This window comes from Gallus gallus, chromosome 5 (assembly GCF_016699485.2).
Source record: "Gallus gallus isolate bGalGal1 chromosome 5, bGalGal1.mat.broiler.GRCg7b, whole genome shotgun sequence".
NCBI classification, from domain to species: Eukaryota; Metazoa; Chordata; class Aves; order Galliformes; family Phasianidae; genus Gallus; species Gallus gallus.
Window position 1 is genome coordinate 12,183,883 of NC_052536.1, and position 12,523 is coordinate 12,196,405.

General features: G+C 42.3%; 1 protein-coding gene across 3 annotated transcripts; it reads right to left on the reverse strand.

Annotated features, from left to right (window-relative positions):
* Positions 1 to 99: 99 nt before the first annotated feature.
* On the reverse strand, positions 100 to 11,398 carry UEVLD (UEV and lactate/malate dehyrogenase domains). Of its 3 annotated transcripts, NM_001277424.2 has the most exons (12): positions 11,333 to 11,398; positions 11,092 to 11,176; positions 10,824 to 10,886; positions 9,438 to 9,601; positions 8,615 to 8,750; positions 8,157 to 8,281; positions 7,438 to 7,543; positions 5,720 to 5,890; positions 4,638 to 4,811; positions 4,003 to 4,087; positions 3,250 to 3,373; positions 100 to 1,630 (listed from the first exon to the last, which is right to left on the reverse strand). In NM_001277424.2, exons 1-12 carry the CDS (start codon positions 11,372 to 11,374, stop codon positions 1,466 to 1,468), a joined length of 1,440 nt encoding a protein of 479 aa, NP_001264353.2. In that variant the 5' UTR covers positions 11,375 to 11,398; the 3' UTR covers positions 100 to 1,465. The 3 variants fall into 3 exon arrangements, with proteins under 3 accessions (NP_001264353.2, XP_015142003.2, XP_015142004.2); XM_015286517.4 differs by lacking the exons at positions 100 to 1,630; positions 3,250 to 3,373; positions 4,003 to 4,087 and adding an exon at positions 5,513 to 5,587 and having other exon boundaries at positions 4,674 to 4,811; XM_015286518.4 differs by lacking the exons at positions 100 to 1,630; positions 3,250 to 3,373; positions 4,003 to 4,087; positions 4,638 to 4,811 and having other exon boundaries at positions 5,751 to 5,890; positions 7,438 to 7,503.
* Between the last annotated feature and the right edge of the window lie 1,125 nt (positions 11,399 to 12,523).

A 12,523-nucleotide genomic window follows, 5' to 3' on the forward strand; every position in this document is an offset into this window, starting at 1 on the left:
TTAAATCCATTAACAAGAATCCCCAAGATGAACAAAACACCTGGACTGTTCACACTGGGACAACCACCAGAGGAAAAGAAATACACAGACCAACACAAATCCGGCCCCAGCATGAGGCACTTGTTTAATGGAGTGTTTAAGGCGCACAGCTGCAGCCACCACCGATTCTGCCCCACCAGAAAGGAAACCTCAGCATTCACTGAAAACCCACCTGAATGACACGATTACAAGTGCTCTTCCTACTTTTATCAGTATAAAGTCCTGGTTTATGCAGCGCTGGCTCTTGTAGAGGCAAGTGGAAGGCAGAAAGGAACAATCTTTGGCTCTGACGTGTATTCTACCGGTGCTTTGGAGGTCCCACTGCTATTTCAGCAGCCGTAGCTCAGCACGTGCCCAGGGAACGACAGCAGAGAGACCCATGCTGCTCTGGTTCTGCAGCCTGCAGCCCAATGCTCAGCTGTACCTGGGCTGAATGCAGTCTGCTCTCTTACCAGTGCAACCCATCCCAGAGTTTAACACAAAAAGCTCTTCACCTTAAAAAAAAAATATGTCCTTTTTCACTTAAGAACATGCAGCTTTTCCCACCACGTCTTTGGCCTTGCTGCAGAAGGTTACAGATCCTGTTGCCTTCACAAGGAGCTACCCACTCCTCCTCGGTCAGGTAGCAAGCAGCTTTGGATCAAGGCCTGAACTCCAGCCACCTCCACACTGCCCAACAGGCAGATCTCATTCCCTACCTGGTGCCCATCCCCACTCCTCCTCTCAGGAAGGGCACCCATTCCAATGCTGCACAGGCACATACCAACACCTGCAGACAGATGCTCTGAACATCTTTAGAAAGTAAGAGTTAACAAGTCACAATGACAGAGACTCAGATATCAGTAAACATACAACAGAAATTCATATGCAATACTTCCAGCTTCCACCTTTTTTTTCCCCCATAGTAATATGCAATAATGGAGCCCATTGACATTAGACTGCCTGCAATAGGTTGCTGCTCTGCAACCATATTCCGGGCAAGCCCATACCAGCCCTCAGAAACCAGGAGGAGCTCTTGCTGGCTCCACATGCCAGAGTTTCCAAGGAGCTGGGTGAGTTCCTGTCCCAGGCTGTGTCCTAATGAGGTGCACAGAGCTATGAAAAATCCAAGAAGCAGGCCATCATTAGCAGCAAAAACAAAACAAAATATAAAGAAACAAACAGGCAAATGACACCTGATTTTGGATAAAACATTCCTGCACTTCACTCTCTTCATTTTGGCTACCAAAAGTATGCTTTTCAAGTCAAGACGCTCCTACTGGGCAGCACGGTATTAAATAATTTGAACCAACAGTAAGTAAGGAAAGCACTTTTCAAAGTAAGTTAAAAAAGTTTGTTTTACATAGAAAACTGTACGCACCAAGCAACCCTTCCTGCCTAGCAAAGCTCCAACTTGTATGAGCAGATGCTGTAGCTTCCTCTGTGCTTACAGTTTCAGCTGCTGCTGAAGGTCATGAATCGATCCTGCACTGCTTTGCAGTTTCTCTTGCACCGCTGGATCTTCTTCTAGTGTGAGGGTTTCAACCACTCCACTGGTTCCAAGAATACATGGAAGACTTAAGAATACTTCACTGTTTATATTGCAGAATCCCTGAAACAACACACAAAGAACATTGTCATATAAATACATTATTTCTGCTCTGTTCTTATCTGAAGCATGGAACTGCATGAAGTACTTTTTTTAGTTTTAATTAAGGACATTTCTTCACATGGCATGGTTTTGTAGATCTCCAGTTACTTCAGATTCTGTGCAATGAATTACAGCAACAGTGAAGTATTACGGTACAGATAAAAAACCTTGGTGCCACAAGAAGAGTTTCCCAATGTAAAAAGTATCAGACCTCCGTAATGTAGGCAAAGCTTATTCTACAAGATACAGGTTAAGCAGTTTTCTGGGTAGAACAAGTAGTGTCACTTTTTGTATCATCAATTCTCCTGAGACTGAGCAAAACGATTGTTACAATGCAGCCAAACAAAACTATCCAAGGAAAAGATTTCAAATATTGATCACGTATTCATTCTAAAGAGACTTTACCGAAGTTACATCACTATAATTCATTCACAATACTGTAACCCTATAATGAGATGATAACAGCAGGGTGGCAAAGCCTTTGGCTACAGCAAATGAGAATGAGCCCAAACACAGCAACCACGGATACAGAAAGGAAAGAGCTGCTTACCTTTAGAAGACCTCAGGTACACAGGGATCTCCAGCAAGAGACACCCCTCCACTGCCAACTCTTAAATGAGGGCTGGGAAGGGGTGGATCCTGGCTCCCCCCCTTCTGTCACTCAGGTACATTGCATACACCTGAGCTCCCCTGGGTTGGCCCCACCTTCCCATCAGGTGCTCAATCACTGCTTCAAGCTGTGACTTAGCATTTTCACTACAAGTACAGGTTTTGTTTCTTAATAGGATCTGTATGTGAAATTCTACATTCTATAGTTGCTCTACAATTTAAGAGACTACTTTTGTGTTTAGTTTGTAAACAAGTACAACCTTGACTTAAAAAAATGATGAAATTAGCTGTACATCTGCTGTAATTGATACAGAAGAAGCTTTTCGTGTTCTATTTCCCTGCACTGAGAACTGTGAGGGATATAGAAGCAGCCAATAATGGTTTCTACAACTTTTTTTTCCTCCTCTGAAATGACTTCAAACTTTAGTGAAGCATCTTGGGATGAACTTAAAACCGTGGACTAAACCTTGTGTGAAGTTACATGGACCTTAATCACATAAAGAATGCTAAGTATCAAGGAGTAACAAAAGCAGATAAACCTTTCAAAGCTGGTCAAATAAAGTACTGGCAGAAAATGCATTTTATACTTTCTTAAGTGATACTGGAATCTTTTGGCCCCTGGAAAAATAAACACTGAGCACTTGGAAACTGTGACGCATTTCTCTTCATTTGCCAAACTGAGCTGATCCTGGGGAGCTGGTCAGCAAACATGAACACATTTTCCCCCAAATGCCTGTATTTGTTTTGAAAACAATCCACTTCTAATATTGGTTTCAGGTTAACACAACAACCGATCCGTACTTCGTTTGGGCTGGAATTAAACACTCTTGTTGGAGGATGATAATAATCGTAATGCTACTTCAGAACAGCTGCTTTATGCAGCATGTCTGTGCTGATAAAAATTAACTGTCGTACCCAGTGTAAATCACATCATTGTAGTGGCAACCAGAAGATATTAATAACGCATTTACCTTTGCCAAAGTGGATACGGAATGAACCTTCCTTTTATCTTTCAGGATACTGTCAGTTAAATCAGCAACTGAGAGCCCAACAGACCAGGATCTCTGACCTTTTCCCTTGAGAACTTCCACAGCTCTATATAAACCAGGGAAAAGGGAAAAATATGATGTTTAGATTTTAATCAATCCTGTTTTGATTTATACGTTGAAACCTTATAGACAGGTAAGCGTACCATAAAAACATGATTCTTCATTCTGGAAAATTACATAACAAAATAACAAACTGCTTACAGAATGTCTTCAAATATACTTTACCCGGAGTAGTAACAATTCCTTTTTCTGGCTAATTAAATCATGTAAATTGATCCACATTTCTCCCTAGCTTTGAAGATAACTGCTTTCACACAAGCTCTGAGAAAAGTGTGCTAGAAAGCTTGCCTCTTCTTTCCTTTTTAATGCATGTAATCTGTAATTGAACTGGCAACTCTGAAACTCTGGTGTATATTCCACAAAGCTCATCTCATCCTTAGGGATCACCACAGGCAAAACATCATTTAAAACAGAAAATCATCAAGTATACACACTTGCATAGAAATGAATGATGCACACACCTCTGAGTTCCTAAAAACTCGATGTGTGAACATTTTAGAGCAAACTTCCTCCTGTTTGTAAGGAACTGAGGAAAACAAAACAAAACAAAAACCCAAAAGCCTGCAAACCAAGTGTAAAAGCATGAAAAAAACATGAAAGTTCTAATGGAGTTACCTGTTAGCCACCTTTTCCCTGGAGTTATGAGCAGCTGTTGTTTCTGTTTCATTTGTAACCGACTTAGAGCTGGTCCATGATGGTACTAGACAGAAACAAACACAGCATTAAGTGTACACCTAAGCAGCAACTAAAATTAGGATGAAAAAGGTTGGGGAGAGACGAGAAAAGGAAAATAATTAATCAGTTAATTTAAAAGGAAGCTTCCAAACCTTCCTTTCCTCATAACAAGACAAATGTAGGGTCTCTAGATTGCAGAAACAAAACAACAGTAGCACTTGTCCTGAGACACTTGCTTAAAAATGAATTATTATGCAAAAAAACAATCACATATCTTATACCACACTGCCTTCCTCTTTCAACACCTCTAATCTGCATTGCTACACCAAATACAAAGCATTTGAGGTTATATACATGTATTTTTTTAACCAGTGACAAATGCAAAACACTTTTGCAACAACTCCAAGCCTACTGTCTCGGGCACAGACCAGAATCTTATTCTTTAGAACCACTATTAGGAAAAATCACTACCCTGCTCATTACTACCTTCAGTATACTTTTCAATCACTCTTTCATTAATGCCGTTAGTTAAGTACTGTCAGGACATTAAATACTCATAATGAGCATCACTATACCTTTGTCTTCCCCTTGTTCACCAACAATCCAAGCATCTTTTCCCAGCGCCTCCGCTTGCAAAAGCTTTGTGAGTATGTACTGAAATCTCTCAGTATCCAGATTGCCACCAACTCCAATAACTTTGCTTTTGGGAAATGCACTCAGCTTCCACGACACGTATGTCATTATCTCAACTATACATGAAAGGGAAAATATGTTGACAATAAAGCATCAATCAAAATTCAGCCTATTTGCAAACTGTTAGTCAGAGTTATAAAACTCCAGAGCAACTCATTTACTTTAGAAAAGGTAAAAGAATATGAGAATATTGCAGTTTATTTAAACCAAAACAGCATGTCAGATGGGGAGAAGATGAAGAAAACTCACAGCCCACATGATGTTTTCAGGGGAGTGAAACTTCAGAATGAATCACTATGCTTCCCTTCACCACAAATCTCACATGCTTCTAAATTTAATGCACCCAGTGTGTCCCTTCCCCACTCCCCATTTGTCAAGAACTCCTTTCCCCATTTCCACAGGTCTAGAAGACAATGAGGCTAAGAAGCACTTGAAAAACAGAAAAGGGCTAACGATGCCTTCAGCTGTTGGCAGGACAGATAGGTTCACATGTACTTTTCTTTTAAGAGCATTTTTGCTTTTCTCTTTTCATAGTATTACCAAGCACACAGATTTGGACTTTTCCCTAAAATATAGCTGCAATATAGTCTGCAAGTTTCATCACAGAGCACACAACACAGACACACATGCATCTATCCCTACTGCACAGGAGAAATGTAATAAACACTCACAGCTGACAAGACAACAGTCAATGGATGCTAATCTTGTAGATACAGTGACATTTAAGCTACATACAGAAATATGCAGAAATACATACCTTTTAAACAAATCAAAGTACACTATTTTCTTTTATCTTGGTAACAGTTAAAAAAACACTGTGTCCTGCTCAGTGCTGTAAAGGAAAACATTTTTCAGAGTAGCAAGAATTTCTGCCTAAGAGTGCATATTCGGCAGTAATGTGGTTTTTAAACAGCCCAAAGAGAAGCCATTGCAGGGACAGAACCTCAATGAAGTGCTAACACACCTGGCTGAGAAGCAACAAGCAGCACAGAGTTCTGGCTGTAGTGCGATATTGCTGGGATAATTCCTCTGAACAAATCCACATTGCTTTGTATGACATCCAGGTACGTCTGAGCATTGCCCAGAGAGTTAACTGTAAGCACCACCACTTTTGAATCAGTTGAAGCTGAAAAATCTGAAAATATAAAGAAAATGTGTTTTAAGAACGCATGTCATTTCATCAAGTTTTAGATGCAAGACTAAAGCACTACTCTAAATGCTGAACTGCAACATCCAGCTTAACTTAGGGATTCTTGCCTTTCTATCTCACCCCCAGCTCCCCATCTGCAATGTGGGGCACTTCTGCAGCACCTGTAAACAGCTCTCCCACAGAACTAGTTTTCCCACTTTCTAGTTAACAAAGATAGAAAAGAGGCTGAAGTTTGCCCAAGATGACAGAGCATAGAACAGAAAACAGTTCTGACACAAGTTTCCAACCTTAATTTTCTCAGCAAGGGAGAAAAAAAATAAACTTCTATGGAAAGGCTCCTTCATTTTTATTCCAACTTTACAAGTAGGGCAGAGACTTCATTTCAACAACATAGAAGCTCACTGTATCACAGCTAAACATAAATATTTAACAGGTAACAACAAAAACATAAACAGAGATTTGTGGCATGGTTACACAAGGAGAGCTTAGGAAAAGAACGTGCAAGCAGCAACATTTGCAAGATAAGATCAAAGGATGCAGAACAGGCAATGCCAGGTGGAAACAGAACAATCAAGTAAGATGCCTGGTGGAATGGGAAACTAAGATAAACTACATTAGAGGCACAGGAAAGCCTCACTTCTTGTCTTGCAGAACATTCAAGGCATAAAATAACACTGCAGACAAACAAGAAGTGAGGATGAAAAAGGTCACCCCACTCACTCCCATCTTCTATTGCAGAAGAGCATTTTCACCATCTCAGCCTCTGCAACTAAGCTTATCAAGTTGGACTGTAGTCATCACCACTAACTATGGGGACATGGCACTGGCTCTGCTGAACTGTACACTCACAGCTATTTGAATCATTTAATCATTGGAACAGACCTTCAAGACCACCAGGTCCAACCATCAACCTGACCCACTGAGTCCCATCACTAAACCATGTCCCCTAGTGACACATCTGCACATCTTTTAAACACTCCCAGAGTAGGGTTTAGGAATTAACTTCTTGAATACATAATGATAATGATTAAGAATTAACCACTGGCCATAAACTGATGTTTAACAAACATCAGTTGAGGCAGGTAGTACTTTGAAACTCACCTTTATTTTTCAGTCTTTCCAACACTGCTGACAAAGCTAGGTCTAATTCTCTGCATACATACCTCTCCTCACCTTCTTGCCCTCTCTGAAGCAGTGACACTGATACACTAGATTGTTTTTCTACATTTCTGCGTGTGTCCAAATTCAGTAAAAGCCACTTAACCTGGAAGCAGGCTCAGACACTTCTGCCTCTATCAACAATAAAGCCTGAAACAGAAGCAGTTCAAGCTTTACTGAGCCCTCCCTTACCAGTTTTACCCTAGGAAGACGAGGAAAAAGCAAGAAGCTATGAAAAGGTAACATCTTTTTAAAAACATGCCTCGTATGTTTCTGGAGCTTCTGTAACTCCTCAGGTGCCCTGATCTCACTGAGACAAGCACAGGCACACACAGTACAGCACCAGCTCCCACACCTGCAGTGACAGCCAGTACCTTTGCTGATCTCTACATTTGGCAGAGCAAAGATCTCCAAATCCATGGCTCCTCCTTTTGCTGCACCTTCAGAAAGATCCAGAAGAACCACTTTGTCAGCAATACCCTATATGAGTAAAAATAATACAGAACAACAATAAAACCTAACTTGCTCTTGCCAGTGGTGGGGAATTAAATATATATATATATATATTTCTCCAGTTCAAAAAGCATTTGTTGTACTGTGTGTACAATAAGTAATACAGGCAGACTTCACCAAAACTACAATCAAATCACAAAACTATTTAATGATCCGAATTGGAAAATAAGGCACTGCGAAGCAAACCCACAAAACCATCTCTGGGAGGTTACAAATGCTGTCCCCGAGCACGCAGTCGCAGCACAGTGCAGACTGGCCATAGAAAACCCTTTACCAGGGCAGCAGGAGATCCTAGTTCTACCAAGCCACAGCTTAGGCAGTAACCTTTTAATTATGGATTTTCAAAATAAGTGCCTTCCTAGTTTATCTGTCTGTATCTACAAAAGCAGAATGAGAAAGCATAGCAGAAACTAATACTTCTGTGTGTCCATAAATCAGCCGGAGGAAAGAGGCAAATGATACAGGCAGTAACGATGACTGTTAAAAACACTGAGCTACTTCTGTATCAGACACTAAGAACTAGACTGGAAGCCCCTATATTAATTAATCACATGTACAGTGACTTATAATGATTACATACCTTTGCTACCACTGCTAGCACACATGCAATGCCAAGATCTCCAGCTCCAACCACAGTAACTTTGTTAAAGCAGCCTCCATTTCTGACTCCACTGATAGTACTCTTTGATTTTATGTCAGTCTCTCCTACAATTAAAAGGAAAACACAAACTTTAGTGCTGATCCATACTACATCAGTACAGCTACTGATGCTTCACAAAGGATCGTGGCTGGATCAGAGTTAATCCAAATGACATAAACCTCTTCAAAACAGTGGTTGAGTCTGATAATGCAACAATTCTTATACTGAGCATAATTCATAGAGATTTGTAACAGAAATAGGAAGATTAATTGGACATGTGTATTGCATGCACAAAGATTCAGTTATTACTTAAAATCATAAGGGTGCATACCTAATATTAATAGTAAATAAAACATACATTGTGTTAGAACACTACAACTACATGAAAACATCTGCACCTTCAGTAATCCTTGCAATGTAGGAGAGAAGTTCTGATTGCCTATCTGCATCGGAAGACGACAGTGAATACAAAGGCAGCTCCTCCTCAAATTTTGCAATCATTTCCTTGATTAATCCAATGAGAGTTGATTTAGGCTGAGATATAGGAAGAAGACAAAAACGGTTGAGGAGCTCTTTCATATGGTTCGGTACTTGGAGCAAACACGCTGTGAAGTCAGTAGAAGTTATACCAATAGAAGCAATTCCCATCCATATTCCATCAGGAAAAATCTCTCTCATCATTGTCAGAAAACCAGCCTTCAGTAATACCCACCACGACCTGGGCCTGACAGTTGCATTGAAGTATGTTATCTAACGGAGGAATAAAATCATTTAGCAACAGCACGGAGTTTTCAATCTCCATCCTAATGATTCATGATGTTATATTGAGAAGAGACTCTCCCAAAAGATAGGAATTCCTGCTGAACTTAAGCAGAGATACCCCATTTGTCAGGTACCATTATTCATTATTCACTGCAACATGGGGGAAAAGAGCCAAAAGGCCTCTGTGGCGCTTACAATGTTTTGTAACAGAGACAATGCCCCTATTTTTCTTCCCAGCTGAAAACAGTTTTCCTTACGATCACCTATAAACTTCCTTGTGAACCCTTTGGATGGGCTGAAAGCTGTAATTTTAGGAGGCGTAACACCACTTCTCTTAGCATAAGCATTCCATATTTAACAAGCAACGCAAAGTCCAAAAAGCCTCAAACCAGACCCACTCCTCTGCACTGCCCTCCACGTAGCATCACGTGTTATTCCCAGACACCTCCCTCCTCTTACATGGCTCCAGTTCTGCAGATAGGGCAAATAAATCCTGCCGTGAGCATCCACGTGCTTCCCCACTGAAATGCCCATGTTGGCAGTCGGCTTCAGGAAACAAATGGGAGGAGCAAAGGGATGAGAGTCCAGAATCCACAGACGAATGGGTATGTTATAGGAATTACCTGTTCAACACAAACCAAAAGCCATTACAAGCTTCTGCACTGAGAAGAAACACTAAGAAACAGGTATGTATGCATGTGATTCACATTTCATAATAACAAAGAGAAAAAAAAGCCAGACAAATAAATGTCCTGATTTGCATTTAAAGCATTTATGTCACTTAGGCTGGTTGACAGAAGCAGACTTGTCTGGATCACCTTGGAGCATCACCGATTGAGTTTTGATTAACACAGGAATTTTTCCTCTTGTTTTTCCACTGGTGTTCTATCAGCCAACATGACCAGTTTTAGAGGCAAATAAACTTTTTACTGCAATCTTTCAATTATGCTTATTTTCTAAGAACTCACGATAACTGATGCTAAGAGGCATCTATTAAGAGCTTCACCTCAGCTTCAAAGGCTTTAGGCTCAGAAATAAATGATTACTTACTAGTTCTTTTTAATCACTCTCTATACAAGCACAGGGCTTTCAGAATTCAAGCAACCTCCACCGGAACCAAAATGTTTGCCTACACTGTCTCACACGGTATGATTTTTTTTTTAAAATCAAGTATTTACTTGTCTTGAATCATAGAATGGTTTGAGTCAGAAGAGACCTTAAAGGCCGCCTGGTCCAACTCCCCTGCAATGACCAGGGACACCTACGCTAGATCAGGTGCTCAGAGCCCCGTCCTGCCTCACCTTGACCTGCCTCATAGTACCTTATTTCAGTGTCTATACGTACACAGAGACAATATTTACGGAATAGAAATGGCTTCTGCCAACTCAGGCAAAATCCCAAGCCACTTTTAATGAAGCAGCAGTTCAAAGAGCAACACAGGTTATACCAAATCCCCAAAGGCACAACGTGCAGACTTATATTCACATTCTTGAGTATTTGATCCTAGCGTGTGTGTAAATTAGCCCTGAGCACACCCAAAATGAGAAAGGATGCCTCACCCCACACACGCAAGCTTAGCACAGCCTCATCTAATAATTCAGAGGCACAGTTGGCATGTTTGAATCCGTCGTTCCACTTCATTTACAGCACATTTAGGAGCAAGCCTAATTCCCACTAGCTGCTGGAAATGAGGTGCAGCACTCTCAGTTCTCCCCTCTTCTCCAGCCTGGCTCCCAGAGGAGAAGGGCCATCGCTGGCGCTACAGCCATGCCTTTTCTACAGGCTCTCCACAGTGTGCTGTAGGGATGCACAGTGGGTAAGGAAACCACACGCAGCGACTCCTACCATATTTCACCGGGACAGTACCGCTGAAATTCAGGAGGTCCTTCTGGGATCCGTCCTTGAAGGCTGAAAGTAAAAACACAAGACGATGACGGCAGTCCTGATGCAGAATGACAACGACACGCTCCTCATGTGCTGCTACAAACCAGAAGCATCGCTCTGGGCACAGGCAGTACAGAATCCCACCCTGCCCCACAGCGACTGGTGTTTCCCCACGGAGCCAGGCAGGCAAGAACCCACACTCCCTTCAGAGCACCGCATCCCTTCTTACTGTAAGTGTTCATGGAGAAGGAGAAGTTCGGGTGCGCCCTGCTGACAGCCGTCACTTCCTCTACGGTCAGGTCTCTGAACTTGTACTGGGAGCGGGAGACAAAAACCCAGACTGAAGCGTTCCGTCTCGGCGGCCCCGCCCTCCCCTTTCGCTTTTCCCAGCCGAAGACGGCCGCGCAGCGCACCTCCACCACCCCCCGCCGTGAGGAAGCCCTCCCGGCCCCGCGCGCCCCCTCCCGCACCTTGCCCAGCTGCTTCCGCAGCGCCTCCGCCGAGAACGCCATGGCCGCGGCCTCCCAGGAGGCCCCGCGCCTTTAGCCCGCCCCGCCCCGCCTCCGACGGGAGCTGTGCGCCTCACGCGGCCTGTGGAGCTCGCGGGTGTCGCTAGACAGCCCAAAGTCTGCGATACGCCGTTGGTAGCGACTTACCTGAGGGCTGGAGCACTGCTGAGGGGCTCGACTACAGCTGCTGGTTGTTTTCTTTGAGACTTGATAGAAAACACGGGCAGTTAACAGAGGAAATAAGCTGTGGTTTCTCACATGCTAAGAGAGGATAAAATAAAATGTGGAGCTCCTGCAACAGAGCACACAGCTTGCAAGTTTTACTCAGTGCTACACAAGAGGAAAATAGTACCTCCTTTGTCTTACAGTGGCATGCTATAGCCTTACCGTAGGCTTAGCCTCAGGCATTCCGTATCTTTGTGCTATCTCAGAGGAAAGCCAAAAGAAAGAGTTCTTGAGAACATGAAACTACCACAGCCCAAGAAGCATTTCACATAATTCCCTTTGGCAGAAAAAAAAACCAAAAAAACCCATGCAGTAACACAGGTGGTCTGAATTAAGAGTAATGGAAGAGGAATTGCAAGCTGTACATCCTACATGCTTTGTGCAAAATGCACTTCTGGAATGTACCTGAGTGACTGTTGGAGATAATGAAGGTAATGAAGACCAAGGGCAATACAAGTGGTGGGAACAAGAGTTTCCTCAGCAAACCCATCACGTTGGCTTTGGCTCTGGCAATATCACAGGTGAAACATTTGGCTCACTGTCCACCTTTGTCATTGCCTAGGAGATGGCAGATGCGTGCCTTTCCTCAACCGAGCAACACAGAGAAACTGAGATGTTGCATTCAAGGTATAAAAAAAACTTAATGAAATTGCATGTCGGGGAAAGGATATAAATAAAAACAAAGACCTGCACAAAGAACTGGACAAAGAAAACCCCCAAAGCAAATAAATCACCAGTTCAAGAAAGCCATTTACCAGCTGCAGGCAGAGGTTAGGACCAAACTGGGGATACATGTCATTAGCTCAGGAACAACTTCTGTGTTTAGCTCCATTCCAGGCAGTACATTAAGCATGGCAGTAGAAGGTGTTTTGGATCCTGACTCATGAAAAAAAAAATAGATGAGTGATTCCATACACATTTAAACTG

What these genes read in the sequence shown, in the direction of transcription:
- UEVLD (NM_001277424.2), bottom strand. Translation starts at nt 11,374, where the DNA reads ATGGCGTTCTCGGCGGAGGCGCTGCGGAAGCAGCTGGGCAAG. An exon ending in GCTTGTTGCTTCTCAGCCAG is followed by an intron (nt 4,812 to 5,719) that starts GTGTGTTAGCAC and finishes TTTCATGTATAG; the next exon opens with TTGAGATAATGACATACGTG. An exon ending in TGAACAAGGGGAAGACAAAG is followed by an intron (nt 4,088 to 4,637) that starts GTATAGTGATGC and finishes GTTTCTGTCTAG; the next exon opens with TACCATCATGGACCAGCTCT.